At 43.0% G+C, this 16,364-nt stretch overlaps 1 protein-coding gene across 1 annotated transcript in view; it reads left to right on the top strand.

Moving 5' to 3' along the window:
• The window catches only part of PPM1H (protein phosphatase, Mg2+/Mn2+ dependent 1H), a 143,208-nt gene extending 132,000 nt beyond the window's left edge, over positions 1 to 11,208 (top strand). The window contains exons 9-10 of the mRNA XM_076332063.1: positions 2,600 to 2,751; positions 8,936 to 11,208. Of these exons, the coding sequence (XP_076188178.1) occupies positions 2,600 to 2,751; positions 8,936 to 9,083 (300 nt within the window). The 3' untranslated portion in view covers positions 9,084 to 11,208. The remainder of the gene's footprint in view (positions 1 to 2,599; positions 2,752 to 8,935) is intronic.
• Positions 11,209 to 16,364: the final 5,156 nt, after the last annotated feature.

Raw genomic sequence — 16,364 nt, 5'->3', positions numbered from 1 at the left:
ACAGCTCTAAATTAACTCATTTTTGTCAGCAACGTACTAGGGCCACCTACCGCTGTATTTTAGAAATCTGAGGAAAGACAGAAAGAGCTTAAGAAAAAATTAAGTGTTATGTGGACATGGCTGCTCTAATGTGTTGCTGCTGTGGTAACTGGAAGGCAGACAAAGCTGCGTTTCAGTGAACATTTTGGTGCATGTCCAACTGGTCCTTGTGTACAAGAACCTTACCTGAAGTTGTCCCAAGCTTGCCTCCTGTAACCTTGGCATTCTTTTTTCCTTAGCCTGGGTACCAGCCTAGCATCCCTTATTGCTCACCCCACTGCCCTTCTCTGCACCTCTTCTGACATCTAGTTCCTTCTCAATTGCAACCCTTTCTGGAGGTGCTCAGTTCACAAAGCTTTTGCTTTTATGAAGTAACTACCTTGTTCCCAGATTACTCATAATTAGTGATTGCATTTTTTTTTTTCTTCTCCCCAAAAACTAAACATGCTCTTGGTAGAATGATCTGTTCTTGGCATTGCTCTCGCATTGTGCTACACCAAGGTTTTGGACCTTTTGACCTGTGGATTGGCTGCAGGTAGCTTTGAGAAGTTTCTTATCTGCCCCAGTGCCACTCCCCAGTCAGACAAGATTGTTCATTTTGGGAGGATTCAAATCAATGATGCATGGTCTTGGTTTCCTGCCTTCTCCCCCACCAACGCTGCAAAAACGGCTCTTGTGGTGTAATATGTACTTTGCCTGGGTGCAAGAGCCATGGTAGATGTGTTTTTCTGAGTGCTGATGTTCGAAGCTTGGTTATTCCTACAAGGGGCTTGCTGCTGAGTGCATCCCTGAGCATTAACCTGATGCTCTCTCAAATATTTGCCCATACCCAAGAGATCTGACCAAAACATGTGGTGCTTACTGATGGCTGTGTTGGCCAACTTACCCCCCACACCCCAGTGATTTCTGAGTTGAAACCCTGGGCTGTTATAGGCTGAACTAGATTTTGGGGAATGGGGGCTATGACAGCTACTGGTTTCTGTGCAACAGGCTTGAGAGGAGAGCTGTGCTGCATATAGGGATCTTTTCTATAACAGTATTCCCACTCAATTTGAATAAGGAGATATGCTCTAATGAAGAGAGTATCTTGCCTTGACTTTAATCCTCTCCAAAGTCCTTATTCAGCTGCTACCTTATATAATGAAGTGAAGGTTACATTTTACAAATGACCTTCTTGTGCTTTTGAGTGAAAGGCGAACAAGTAAGAATTAGCAGTCAGGTCTAGGTGATTTTTTTTTTCCCCCTCCAGTACTGGTTGCAGTCCCATAAAATCATAATTACATTAAAAGGTCCAGGCATTTTATGTGCATTGCCTGTTCCATGGCTCCTAAGGGGAGAATGCACCAGGAGGGAGAATAAAACAGCTCATATTTTCTAGTTATGCCAAATGCTTGTTCTGACAAATTTCCCGACTGCCGCTGCTGTTAGTGGAGCCCGAGGCCGGAGCAGGGTGCGTGACGAGGTGCACTGTTTCCAAACTTCAGTACAGATGATTGTTTCCTCCTGTCTGCTTTGCCAAGGTTGTCACGCTTCTTTCAAACTGTGGTTCTTGCTGTGGTAATTAAAGTGCTCCATGAGCGCTTCGTAACGGCTCCCCATCGCAACCTGGAAATTGCAGGCGGTTTGTCAGCTGGAATACAGTGTGTGCTGGAAGGAGAGTTACACCCAACTAAGGGCTTGGTTTAAAACACTTGCTGTGACCTTTCCTCGTGTTCTGGCTCAGCTGACGGCCTCCTGGCCCACCCCGTGTCTGCCCCCTCTGCTCCCGGCTTTCCCGAGCCTCGTCGGGAAGAGGATAGTGGAAGTTGTTTTAAAGGCAGGGTGTTACGGAGGTGTCAGCAGCAGTAGTAAGCCTGACTGTGGCTGCAGACTGACAAGGTGAAGCCAGTGGGCATTTTAATAGTGTGGATAAGCTTGGGGGTTCACTTTTGTGCAGATCTTGAATCGGTCTGTACCTACTGAAGTCCTTACAGATACAGATAACTGAGCAGGTAAACAGTTTTTCTCCATTTCGTGGAACTACTCACTTGCTGAGGCATAATTCTTGAGTGCAGCAGCTGCCTCAGGTCTAGAAAAGTGAATGCAATGCCTTCTGCGACACAGGCATTTCTGAACATGTGCAATATGTCTGGCAGAGTTAAATGGATCTGGACAAATAGTGAAAACAATTATTTGTGAATATTTTATTAGAAAATATCAAAAATTCATCAAATAAATTATTCAGCTTCCATATGACTAGTCCTGCCAATGATAGGGAAGAGCCTCACGCTGCAACCAAGCTGCCAGGCGGGGGAAGCTTCAAGCGCTGCTTTACAGTCTGGTTTAGGAACGCTTGCATCCATCCCGGCTGGGGTCAGCACTTGAGCTGCACTGAGCTGGGACAGGAAGGGGTGGTGTCTTGAGGGTTAAATTGGAGACAGACCCCAGCAGTGCTGTGGGAGAGGTATTTCACTGCCCTGGCCAAACCTGCTAACTCACAGCCAAACTCAGCAACGTTTCACAAACAGGTCTGACAGTCTCCTCCTTCATGGATGTCTCTTGGGTTTTTTTTTTGTTTTAGGTGAGAGTCTATGACCTCCTGCAGTACGAGCATGGGCCAGATGATGTTCTGATCCTAGCTACTGATGGACTCTGGGATGTGCTGTTAAATGAAGAAGTGGCAGAAGCTGTCACTAACTTTCTACCAAACTGTGACCCCGATGATCCCCACAGGTTCGTGCTCATCCCTGATTCTCTAGCTTCTCCACAGAAGAGCATTTTCTGGTAACGTATTTTTGTAGGAAGTATGATATGAATAACATTCAGTAAATATGCAACACTTACAAGATGGCATTTTATAAGATGGATGGAGCCTCTACAGCAAATGTGGGGGTTTGGGGTGGAGGGGGAGGGGAGTCTGTTATAACTCAGAATTGCCTATCTTCAAAGGAAAAGTTGTGGGATCACAGTATCTTGGCATAGGATCCATTTTGTTTGCCGTACGAGGTCCTGTGGAAACTGTGGGAGGCTGAGGTCTTAGCAACAGGTCTCTGTCTCCAGCAGTGACAGGTTTCCACTTAAGTCTCCTCTGGATAGTCCCTTGACACTAAAGATTGTTTCTCACTAGGACATCATCAGCATGTATCTCCCTCTCTCTCACTGTATGTATGTACGTATAAATACTGCACAGTGTGGTTCCCACTCATTCCTGGTCATGCTATGACCTTTAAACCCACCTTCAGTAGGGGATGCTCAGTGCTACCAGCTTCAGGACAGGTGTGGCGACAAAATAGGGTTAAAATAGGTGGAAAGTCTGACTCTATTTGATTTAGTTGGATTCTGTTTCATTTCACAATGTTAACCTACCTCATCCTCTTCATTTTCCTGTCTTTATAACCTCTTACTTGATCAGTTTTTCTCTTTAAAACATACCATCAAGCAAACAAACAAGTTCCCAAACAACTAGCTAGAGCGCTGTCTGCCTTGAGTAAGTCCATCAGTCTGTCTGCTGCCGAGTTCGGTGTCGCTGTGAATTAAAACATTATGCTAGAGATCAGAAGTCTCTCGCTTGTAAAAGGGAGGACTGTGAAAGTAGAAAGAGCTTTATCCTTCCCTAGGGACTGTTCAGGAAGGGAAGTGCGTGTTGCTCCTGAATTCAGGCCTGTCCGTCGCTGTCTTCTGCCCTCGCCCTGGGCTTTTTACGCATCCACAGTTGGCCCACAGAAAGCAGAGTTTCAGAAGTAAGCACTGGGATATCTTGGCAGCCAAGTGAAAACATGCGGGACAGTGCGAGAGCTCAAGTTACAGTTGTTTAGATGTGGCAACTCTTGAGGGCATGGGGAAACCCATCTCAAAATGGGTGTTTCTCATGTTTCTAAGTGGTCATCTTCACAGGGTCAGTCCTGTTCTCCATCAGCAAACAAGGAAGATAACTGGGACACGCTGACAGTCACTTGGGATTTAAAGTGAGAGCAGCTCCAAAGTAACTCGTGAGCAGTATTTTCTTGCCCTGACGCTTACAAACATGGAATGCAAAACAATTTTTTGCTGGAAGCACTCAGTCTTCAGGTGAATGGATGGTTGACATGAAGCTGCAACTGCAGTATTTTGACCTTCCCCACCTCCTTGCGCCGAAGAGGAGATGTGGTATGAATGACAGCCAAGGCTGTCTCTGCTTCAGCAAGACAAGGAAGTGTCTCTGCCCTCTCTCTGGGAGGAGATCAGGCAGGATTAGCAAGGGGCACTTCTGGGGCATCTGGCACTGTGCTATGCAGATATGCCATTAATTTAAGGTAGGAGGCGATGACCCACCCAATCTACTTTCGGTTGTTCCCTAGCACTGTTCAAAGGTGCTAGGGAGCTTTTGCTCTCATTTCTGCACCCGAGTCTCCTCTTGCAAAGGCACCTGGTAAAATGTAATACCTCTGCCCCGCTCTGTCTCCATTCTCGTCTAGTAATTGGGAAAGGTTGGCTCTTCCGACTGTCCTCACTGATCCTGTCTGTTGTGAATACAGTCTGGGTGTGCTGTGTCTGTCTTGTTACTTTTGGTCTTTCCAAAGCTGGTGAGGGCCACCACATTTCCTGCAGTAGGAATGGGAATACTTTGTTCCATCTGTTGACTTGTTAGGTGAGTAATTTTTCATCCATTATAAAACACTCATAGAAATCAGACATTAAAGGAAAGAAAGATATTTTCTTTGTTTCATTTAGATTTGTTTGTGCTGGTCTAGCCCTAGTAATTGTGGGGCATTAGTTCCTGTTTGTGCCAGCGTGAGTGCAACACACTCCAGAATTGGGCCTGCTGTATTACGAGTTAGAACAAACACATTTATTAGTGTTTGACCTACTGGTCTATGAATGGACATCCGAATTGAAAATTAATTTGTTCTTTTAAGTAACTTTGTGCCAGGTCATTTAGAGGCTTACAAATAGCAGTGGCAAGACATTTCTCATACCAGCTTGCAAAAGGTAATTAGAGCAGTCCCTCATATAGTTTACAATGATATTTATGAAAATTACCTTTGTGGAACTGCTCTTGCTGCTTGGTTGTAAAGAATATTTAAAGGATTTAAAGTACTGTGTGAGAGGTTTTACGTAATTACTTCACAGTGGTCCAAATGAGGTATAACTAATGAATTTACAATAGCATAGCAGCTCAGACTGTGGAGCTGCATTCATTCCTCTCACTAGTCAGTGACAGGAAAATCTTGTTTGCCGTATTATCAGTGTTATGTTTAAAGGAAATGTTATCCCACAAAACGTCAGGTTCTGTGATGAGTGTAGTGACATAGTCTGTGGTGAGGTGATCAGCTGGAAATGTGAAATCTCTAGGGATGTAGAAAACTTGTCAGAATGTAAGAGACTTGCCCCCTGGGTTTGGTAATGCTATGATCTTCTGGAGAAACCTACCTGTGGAGCAGACTCTGGATCTGCCTGACCCAGTAGCCTACTTATTCCCTGACAGCAGCATATTTAAAAAAAAAAAAAGCTAGAGAGGAAGATTTTAGAGCTGCAGAGTACTTATCTGTTATGTAATTAGCTCTTTGAGGGAACAATATCCCTCCCATTTGAATTAGAGGTCATTTTATAGCCTGATGGGTAAGAGCTTACAGCCCTTGGCAATGCTCTTGGGGACTCTCTCCTGCTGATATTTACTGTCAGAACTATGAGTGTTTGTTACCCACAGAAAAACATCTTTGAATCCTGTCAAACGTAGCATGTGCCTGGGCATCTTCAAGTGCAGGGAGAGCAGAGTCCTCTGGTCTGCCTTCACCCAGACATGCAGACACAGCCTCAGGGGATTTGGGCAGCGGGTGATGGGCACAGACTTGATTAGAGAACAGTTCCTCCATCAGGGCTGTGAGGGAGTGAAGCAGCTGGGGTGGAGCTGGATTTCTTAGCCAACTCATTTCTTATGGGTGTTGTGGCAGACAAGAGCATGAAGGGGACTCTGAGTGAAGAACAGGTGGTAGCGACACACTGCTGCTTTCCATACATCATCTCTCTGAAGAGGTATGAAGATAGACAATCATGACTCTTGCCCATTTCTTTCAGCTGCACTTATGCAGGTTTACCCACTGACCTTGGAAATCTTTTATTTCTTGTCCTCCCTCCTGTCCTTTCTCGTTCCCTCTCACACTCTTTCTCACACTAGCTAGAGATTTATGAGGATGCGGGGGAGTTGCTCCACCTCTGCTGGGTGTTAGAAGATAAGAAGCTGCTCAGACAGCAGCACGTTTCCCCCACTGTCACCATTTCTCCTGCAGTACTTTCACTGATCAATACTGAAAGCTTCAGCAGAAGAAAAAAACATATATATTTATTCTTAAAACACAAAAGTTGTATTCCAGAGAGGCTGTTCATTAGGAGGAAGAGGGTACTTTAAAACTACTTCAGCAGTTCTCTAATGCTGTCTTGACAGCTGAATCCCAAGTTCACAGCACTGGAGAATAAAGCATTTGGTAATGGACTGCTGCTGCTATTCATCTCCAGGTACAAGAGACTCATCCTATCTCCTCTAGTGCCAAGTTGAACAGCATCGCACCAATTCAGCTCTGTACAAGGAGAGGAATATGTTACCTTGCTGCTGCCTTCACCTGTTCCTTTTCCTTTGCTTCAGTGTGCTGGTTTTCTTGTGTATTTCACAGTCTGTTTACGAGAGAATTTCTGGTTTATTAAAATTCCTTTTTTTTTTTTTCATCTTGCCCTCTCCAAACATTAAGCAGCAAAAGCTTTACACAATCAAGAGCAATACTCATTCCTTTGTACTCTTTAGATGTGGGGAGCCCTTCTTAATTAGAAAAAGGAGGAAGGCAAAGTTTTCTCCCAGAATGATGGGTGTTCTCTTAAATTCTGACAATAGCTGAGAAATCCTTGGAAAAGATGTTCTAGCCAAAATTCACTCAGCTGAGTGAATCAGACATGCTGTGAATAAATATTCCAGTTTGTCGCTTGCCACGTGGAGTCCTTTTGTTCCTTAGCCCTGCATCTGATTTGGGGATTTGGGAGCTGGGGAGTGCAAGTATGTATGTTTGGGTTTTTTCCCCTTAGAAAATACAATTCCATGTTGCATTAGGACGGGCAGTGCTTCTTGTTACATCCTGCTGTTACAGCTCGAGGTCATTGGTACAGACTTATCTCGGAACCTGCGGACAGTGTGCATGTGTGTGTGCAAGCCTGTGTCTTAGAGTTCATGCCTTGGGCCCTTCTCTTATTGCTAAAAGTAAATCTTTTGTCAAAACTAGTGAGGGCTGGAAATTTTACCACTCAGTACCATTAGGAGCAGGGGGTGCATTGCTTCTGTACAACTTTACTTGGATTTAACATCAAACCTTTTGGGTAGTCAAATGTTGGTTTATTTGCATTGAAGAAATCTTTCTAGTAGAGCAAATAAATCTATTCCTGGTTCAAAGGAGTCATTTGACTTTACGGCACCAAAATTGTAGAAACAGAACATAATTGGGGTTTCTTCCTTCTTTTATCCCCAGAGAATGAATAAAGTCTCTAGTGATAGAAATTACCATTTAATAATGTATTCTCCGGTGAAAATATCTGGGGTTAGAACAATCCTGGATACTCACTTAAATTCCCCACCACCACCACTGATTCTGATGAATGGAGATACTGTTCTTTCCCTTTCCTCAGATGAAATCTGGGCAGATCGTTTCTGGCCAAGGATCCTCCCTAGAAAAGGGGGTCTTGAAATGCAGACCCGTCTTGTCCTTCCTGGTTTCTGGAAACTACAGAGGTGTGCTTTGCTTTTGGTGGCTTCATAGAGTCATCTTGGAGGTTGATACTTATGCTTCAAATAAAACACAGGCAGGCACAATATTGAACTGTTTTTTCTTGCCAATCTTTTAACTGTTTGATTAATTTTTAATTATCAAATCATAGAAAAGCTTGCCTCCACCCAACCAAATTCAAAACATCTCAGCCAGGTGTTGGACTGATGAAGAAAACCACGTGACAGTAGCTGTTTACCCATGATGAGACTTCTTTCAGAGGAAACTTCTAAATGAGTACACAGATGTGTTGATCTAGTAACAGCAGGTAAAACGATAAGGGAGAACATGTTGGAGCACCTGACGGAGCAGTGTCATGCACCACCTTTTGGACTCTGACACCCTTCTGCCCCCGAGCAGCATCTGTTATTTTTTCAGGACAGAAAATAACTCCCATAAATCCAATGCCGCTCAGCCCAGCATAGGCTGGGAGTTTTGAAGCAACATGAAACGGTATTTCACTAAAATAAGCACTCCACAACTCACATTCACACAGTTTTCATTGGACTCATAAATGTGAGAGGACTGTGGGACTCTGTTAATCTGGCTGTATTAACTGTAAGTTTCCTTTTCCAGTTTCAGAATAAGAGATTTAAAAATCATTCTTACGGTCAAGGAAAACAGACAAGTTAGTCTACTTGGTTTGAAGTGTAATTTGGATTCTATTTTTAGTGTTCTCTTACTTGCTTTCAGATGACTTTCTTTGTTACAGTTTGTCTCTGAAATAGTTGAGCCATGTTGACCTTCAGGTGTGTCAGTGAACAAGGTGTCATTTTCAACAGCAAGTAGTGTTATTTAGGGTCCTCAGTTTTTCAGGCTACTCCTAGAAAGCCAATTTGTTAAGGCAAGTGTGTTAACGTTTTTCTGAAAACGGGTGAAGCCGGGCTCCCAAAATGACCAGTGACTTTTTGATCGATTGGTGCCTGTCAAATACCTTTAGATTCTGAGGCAGGAGCCGTCACTGAACTGGAAGGGGTTGCTTTGTGGGTATGCCGTGGTTTGCATTTCTCCTGCCTGCTTCTAAAACACTGGGAAGCTTGTCCTGGTAGCTCACAACAGTAAACCTGGCAGGCTGTGAAAACCCACTTTCCTCACGAAGACGAGCACTCCCTGGCTGTATTCTGCCTTTTCCACAGGTACACGCTGGCGGCGCAGGACCTGGTGATGCGAGCCAGGGGAGTGCTGAAGGACCGGGGCTGGCGAATATCCAACGACAGGCTGGGCTCTGGAGATGACATCTCTGTCTACGTCATCCCTTTAATACATGGGAACAAACAGTCGTGAAAGTAGCATCAAGAGTGGTTATAGGACGGGGATCTTTTTGGGAAGGGCCTGTAAGAGACAATATGGTTTTGGTGATCTGACCAGGACACTTCCAGTTGATGTAATCTATTCCAAACTAATGCTGGAGGGGTATTTTTCTGCCCAAAAGGTAGGGCTCTGCACATATACTGTATATGATTAAAGATAACCCTTGAGATTACAGTTTCCCTATAGAAATGGTTTTGGTGCTTAACAGGAATGGGATTTAAATGCTGCTAGCATATTATGGGTTCTGTCATCCCTTCAGGTGGGGAATCAATTTTCTTCTCAGTTTACCATGTAGCTTGGAAGAGCCATTTCAGTTGAGAAAGTAGAAGTGGGTATCAGAAGCCAAGGAGGCTCCTGAAATCTACCCCCAAATATTCAGAAGGTGACTTGGGTCACATCTCATTTAAAAATACCTATATATACATATATGAGACTCGAGTTTTCTTCTTTCAGAAAGTTGCATTCATGACTTACCTATGGACAACTTCAAACTTGTGTAATCCTTCGAACCCCCATTTTCCTCTCCTGTCTCTTCTTCAGTAGACTGTATTCCTGTATTTTAGTAGGAAAACTGAAATTGTTTTCAGTGTGACTATGCCTGTTTACTGCAGTTAAAACAGCCACCTGCAAAGGTCCGGGAGAAATAGGTCACAGTTCTGTATGGCAAGATTTATTCTGGTGTGAGGAATTATTTCTCAAGATTCCCTGTTGTGTGTATACCATGATTATACAGAGCACACAAACTCAACTTTATGTGATGTTTACCTGGAGGCCATGGTTTCTTTGGGATCAGAGATTTTTCATTCGTTGAATGGTTCTGCCTGCTTTATCCTGTTGAAAGGATCCCTGACCATACAGCTTTTGCATCAGTTGGGATTCAGTAAATTTATTTGGGTATTTTTTGTTGGATTCCTACTTGAAGTGGTGGTATTGTTCTCATTATCAATTTGGATACCCAGATAGTGACCTATTTAAAAGTCGTTTCACTTCTTCCTGCCTCGCTTATTATTCAATATACCTTTGCCTGCTTGACTCGGTGATCAGAAAGTGACAGCTTATAACTTTGTCCTCTTGGTATTGAGGACTGTAGTCAAGCATCAAAAGATCACTGAGATAGATACAAGCCCATGGCTAGCTTCAGCAGCTTTTTTCTTAGCAGTGGTGAATCAACTTAAATAAAGAAAATCTGAGAAAACATTATCAGAGTAAAAGTATTAGTCCAAGAGGGAAACAACTGAGCAAATCTGCAGCTTAACCTGGCTGCCTGTTCTTCAAGCAGGCAGCTCCCTTACTTCATTGGCAGGAATTCAAGAAAAAAATTCAGAAGGTTCTAGTGTATAGGCAGGTATAGTGGCTGGGGAGCCAAGTTCAACCTAATCTACACCCTGACCACATTATTTTGGAGCTGCTCATCTGGCTTGTACTTCTTGGATAGCCAAAAGATAAGGGGCTGACATAATTGTAGGGCACTGACTAAGCAGCTCACAAATGTTGCGTCCTTTCCGGAGGAGAAAGAGGATGCCGTGCCCTTTGCAGACTTTCTCCTGAACAGGCGTGGCCTAGAGCTTGCCAGTTTTGTGATTTATAATGTGCTCTGTAAACACCATGCAGCGGGTGTGCAGTATAGCTGCCCAGATGCTTTATTTGATTGCATCTGGAAGTACGTGTGCAACAGTCTCAGTGGATTTAAACTACCCTTGCTCTACGTCTCTAGACCCAGTAGGAGTTTCAGGTTGAGAGGAGACAATGCAGAGTAACGGCTCAAACATGCAGCAAACTGCATGGTTTTAGCCTGAAAACTGTTCCGTGCATTCCCCGGTGCCTGCATGTGATAAAGCTGTGCAGAACACGGATGTTTTATATTCTAGAGCTTCAGCATAAATCAATGGCATATCTGATTATGTGTTGTCATGCTTTATCTATTCTTTCCTTATTTTTTTTTCCCTTTACCTCTTTTTCTGTGTGCAGCTGGGTGAAAAGAGAGGTTTGGAGTCTAGAATATTTTTCACATGGCCCCTCACATGTTTTAAAGTTTAAGCAAGAGAACTTCTCTTGCACTTTTTTTTTTGGCCTAATAAACTTGTAAACATGCTTTTCATGCTCTGTGTAACTCCTGTTGTCTCTTTGCAAATGCAGTTGTGTAGTCCTCTAGCAATTCAGATCCTCTTTCACAAAGAAACTAATGCTGGCAATTCCGGCGGAGTCGTCTGAACAGCAAAGAAGCTGGTGCTTGCTGGTACTAACTACAAGCCTGAGTCAAATATTTCAGTGCCCACGCAGTGGTAGTCTTCATTATTTGGTAACGTGGTGTCAACACGCATACCAGTCATTATAAAACCTGAGTACACTGTGGTGGAACTAAATTTCCAGTGTAGCATTTGCCAAAATTTAAAAGTGTAATCTCAAGGCAATGGAAAATGCACCTTCTCATTCAGCGGTGTTTTTAAACGTACCCCTGGAGAGATGGGTTAGCAGAGTGCATGACTTGGTGGGAGCAAACCGGCTGGTGACTTCTCAGAGCAAAATCTCGTGGGCGCTGGTATGGCTTCGTGAATCAACCTCCAATATGTTTGTTGGTTATCTGAGGTATTGCTGTCAGTCAGCCTGCTTCTCTGCAGCGGCTGTGCCCAGGTGGAGTTGTGTTAGCTATCACACCCTCTCCTGGAAAGGGTGGAAGTACAGTATCAACAATTAATATCAATTAGCATCAATTAATAAATTCTGAGAACTTCAAAGGATAATAAAAAGCTTCCTACTCAGATGTATGTGACTGAAACTATGCTGTGATGCTTTTTGTTTTGCTTTTTTACGAAGTATCTGTTACACAATTACTTGCCTCCCTAGAGCGTACTTCTCTAATATGCTGTGTTAGTACTTGGGCTTTCGCTTCTATCTGCGTTCACTAGGACCTTCTTACGTGCCTGCACTGTGGTCCGTGCTCTGCTTCAAGGCATAGTATAAATACATATACACACCAAAGCCTCGTATAAATAGGAGGCAGGAGTCATTTATTGGGGAGGTATTGTGTGAGGAGCAAGAACAATTAAAAGCATTTCCGCTTCCCTTTATAGGTTGAATTATTTTGGGAGTCACATTAGAAACCACTGATGGCAGGGAGGATCCATGGTGCACAATACCGTTTTTCATGGATATTGCTATGTGCAGACTTGCAGCTGCTCTAGGGCTCAGTGAAGCTCCTGCGTTAGGACCAGACAGCTTGCCTCCTCAAACTGCAGCAAGTTAGGCACCAACTCCCAATTTTAGATCCTTGGCATGTCATCTTAGTTACTGCCTGATGCTGGAAGCACTATGGGGTTTTTTTGCCAGTCAAGTTCCCTTAGTATCCAAAATTGTTTAAGCCTCAGTAGCAAGGAACCTCAGTCCTGAGTTACATCCGTATTCATACACTCTTGCACAGTGCTGCGTCCTTGCCTGTACATAGACACTGCTTAGAAAGTCAGGCAAGTTCTCGTCCTTCCTTGGACAACGGCGAGGAAAGGAAACAGTATGTCATATGGTTCAGGCTAGCCGACAGTGCAATGTAGGCACTGTCTTCTGGTGCCTAGTCCAGTCCAATTTCTAGAAACTCGAAACCAAGAAGCTTCCACCATTCTCCTGTGAATGCTGTTGCGGAAGGTAGTACAGCCATTTCGGACATTTTTCTCTTGCACTACAGCCTAAAATCTTCTTCGTTTAATTTGATGAAGAAGGTAGTTAGAAATTTTGTTTACACCTTAAGTGAGGCACGCAACCATCTTTTGGTACATTAATGCAATGATGCTTCCTTCATGAACACAAAAGCATGTTGTCTGAGAGGGCTGATGTTCGGTGGCCTCATGCTGGAGAGAGAGGGGTTTTTTTTTTTTCATAAATTCTAAGAAACAGCAGGGCTAAAAAGCTAAAGGAAAAGTGGTCAGAGTCTGCTGTTAGCAGTGGATTTCCATATTAAAGTTACTTCCATGTTAAAATATGACAAGAGAGGTCTGTGAGGTACAGTTGACTCTGTGCCTCCAGGATATTTTTGAAGAACTGCACTTAATGTTTTGGGCAGCTTTTGGCTTTGAACTTTTTGCTAGGTTTTTAAAGAACACTACACACTCCAAGCAAATCTGCTGTGTTTCTTCCTGCCTCGGTGTTTTGCTTTTATTTTACATTTTATGCACAAATACTTTCAACATTTTTGTATCAAACATGAATTGCAAACTGTGTGGAATTGTTGTTCCTCCCCAACGTTTTTGGTATGTAAATAGTTTTCCTCCACGTGTCTTAGATAAAGATATAGTGATGTGGCTGCCATAGAGAGAGTGACCAAACGATGCTGTAACTGTGCTGCTGTATTTCTGCCTGTGATGTACTTGAAGGAGGGTGCCCTTGTCCGCCTCCACTCTCACTCCTTTTTCTTTCTCTCTTTTTTTTTTTTTAACCATTGCTGGTGGCGGTCTTTCGTAGGTGTCTTATTTTGGTTTGGGATTTTTTTTTTTTTTAACAGCTGCCACCTTTTTCTTTCCTTCATTGGACAAGTCATCTTGTTTTGAGATCTGTACAACTGTCTAGGTTTCATATGTCCTGAAGAATGGAGGACCTGCTGGAGGAAGATGTTTTGGACCAATGTACTTCTGCTTTGTGACTGTGAAATGTTAATCTTTTTGTAACCTAAGAACAAAAAAATGTTTAGTAAAGGGATATATTTTGTGTTTTTTGAAACTTTTCAGTGCAATGAACAAAAGAGGAGGATGCTGAAGAAGTGTATGCGCAAAGTTTTAAAATAATAAAGTTTTAAATTATATATTATATATATCCATCTATACCTATAACCATTATTATTCTGCCTTTGTCCTGAAAAGTACCTAAGTCTCTGTGTGTGTATTACTAATTGTGCAATACAGACAAGTAGTGCACTCTGCTTTACAAGGGAATGGACGATTCACTGACAAAAGGTCTCAGTCTCGATTTAATGAAGTAAATCCCTGTGAGGTGCATTAGCGTATGGGTTGATCTGGAGGAGTTCAGCTGTAGGATAACTGTGTGAGCTGTGTGCTGCCATCAGGTAACGATTCATTGCTCAGACTGCCAGTTGCCGTGTTCTGACTCAATGAAGAGCTATGCAAAGTGATCAGCTATCAACTCTCTGTGGCACGAGGAAAGTGGGCGTAATTTTTGAAATGACAACACAGTTTGAATAAGCTTTCCCTCCTCCCCAGTTTCTTAGGAATCACGGTCTCAAATTCGGCTCTGAGTTTAGAGTAAAACCAAGGGTGAATTCATAGATTCCACCAAAGCAAGCTGTCACGGTTATTTAGTAACCAAAGATGTATTTGAAGGTACCAAAGATGCAGGAAGTAACGCCGGCCTCTGCGTTGTGCCAGCACAGAGCCACGGGCAATAGCCATCGGGGTTGCCAGCAAGAGAATGACAGCTAGGCATATATCTACTGTTTATATCTTCAAAATATTGCATTGTAGCACAAGCGGTTCTCCCGATTCCTGTTTCACCTCACACTTAGTAGAAGAGCAGTGAAAACATTCGTTCTAGTGTTACCCCAGTTTTTAAAATGCTGCACGTGCCCATTATGTTCACTGAGCATAACGGAGAGTGCAAGGGTAAGCGACTTGTTATTTTCACTCTGGTGCTTCTCACGCTCCCGTTAAGTCCTACGGTTTACTACTGCAGTCCGACCACTGAGTCAAGTTTAAAATTGCTGTGCAAATAAACTTCAGCACAGCTTTGCCTGGCTCGCCGCTGTCAGCTGAATAAATAAGCGTTGGTAGCGTGCAGTGACGGGAGCTGTTGTACGTCAAGTGAACCTAAAGGAGCTTGCTCCACGTCATCCTATTGCTTTTGCATCTCTTATGCCCTAAATTCTGCAAGATTAAGGTCAAGTAAGGCTTGTTATTTTTTGTTTTTAGGTAATAGATACAGCTCTTCAAATTTGGACATCGCTTTCTAGAATTCCTGTAGGCAATGAATCAGTGCTTAGCCAAATAATATATTCATGGTATTCTACTGAATATACTCAGTTAACTAAAGCAACATACATAAGGGAACAATCCCAGTAATTTATTGTATTTTCTACAGTTACTGTAAAACCGAGGCCTTGAAGTTTCATTTTATTAATGGATCCTCATAGCGCAACATACCTTCACAAAAAGTTTACTTCTTTATGCTGTTACGCTGCAGCTTTTATTGATTCCAGAGTTTCTCTTGTGCTTTCCAGGAAGGCTTATATAAACCAAAGTTATTGCACATCCTGTTCTTGTTAGAAGGAAGGACGAAAGCTTTTTTAAAAATCCTCCACTTTGCAAAACAAAGGATGCAGTAACATTTCAGGACATAAAATGATTTCAGGAGAAACTGTGCTTTGATGACAAGGTTAATAAAAAGGAGTATGATCAAGGTAGACAAAATGTGTCTACAGGTAGATAAAGAACAGATGATTCGGAGACTTTTTTTAATAATTTAAGAACAATTTATCATAAGTTTGAAGCTGCAGAAATAGTCTACAGCCTCTGCCACAAAATACGAAGGGGAGAGGGAGGAACCTGCAGTAGAAAAAATAATCAGATCTTTACTGCAGCTGATTTAAGGCTGATTATTTAGATGCATAGGTAGAGGAGTTGAGTGGTTACACATTGGCACAGGCTGCCCAGGGAAGTGGTTGAGTCCCCATCCCTGGAGGTATTTAAAAGACGTGTAGATGAGGCGCTTAGGGACATGGTTTAGTGGGCATGGTGGTGTTGGGTTGACGGTTGGACTCGATGATCTTAGAGGTCTCTTCCAACCTTAATGATTCTATGATTCTAGGAGATCTCTGAACCATCATGAATTTTAGGCCACCTAAGATTAGAATTGCAACCTTTTTCTTGGGTGTATAGTGCGTAATTTCTCAGGCTCTAAAGAGTCAAAATGTCCCTGATCTTTACTCCCAAGTATTTATTCCCTTAAGCAATAGAAGGCAATCCCTTACGGCGTTCTTCTGTAAAGATGGCACTACAACCAGCTGTAATGGTTTGGCATCATCCCTGAGCTTCACAGGCATCCCTGCATTTACCAGTCTGTTGGTTGGGGCTTTTTCCTTGTCTGTGGTAAATCAAGGCCTTTCCCAACAGGCTGTACCCCAACAGAGCATCGTTCTGGTTCATTTATGCTATGGCTGGTATTTTTCCTTCCTTCTCGTTACCATGCTCCTCTCTGATTTAAAACACTCTGGAGTAGTTGCTAACTGCTGTTTCAGACGTGCCACTGGGTCCTTGGCCA

Source organism: Aptenodytes patagonicus, chromosome 1 (assembly GCF_965638725.1).
Source record: "Aptenodytes patagonicus chromosome 1, bAptPat1.pri.cur, whole genome shotgun sequence".
NCBI classification, from domain to species: Eukaryota; Metazoa; Chordata; class Aves; order Sphenisciformes; family Spheniscidae; genus Aptenodytes; species Aptenodytes patagonicus.
Note: the sequence above shows the minus strand (reverse complement) of the source record. Positions and strands in the feature narration are given on the sequence as shown.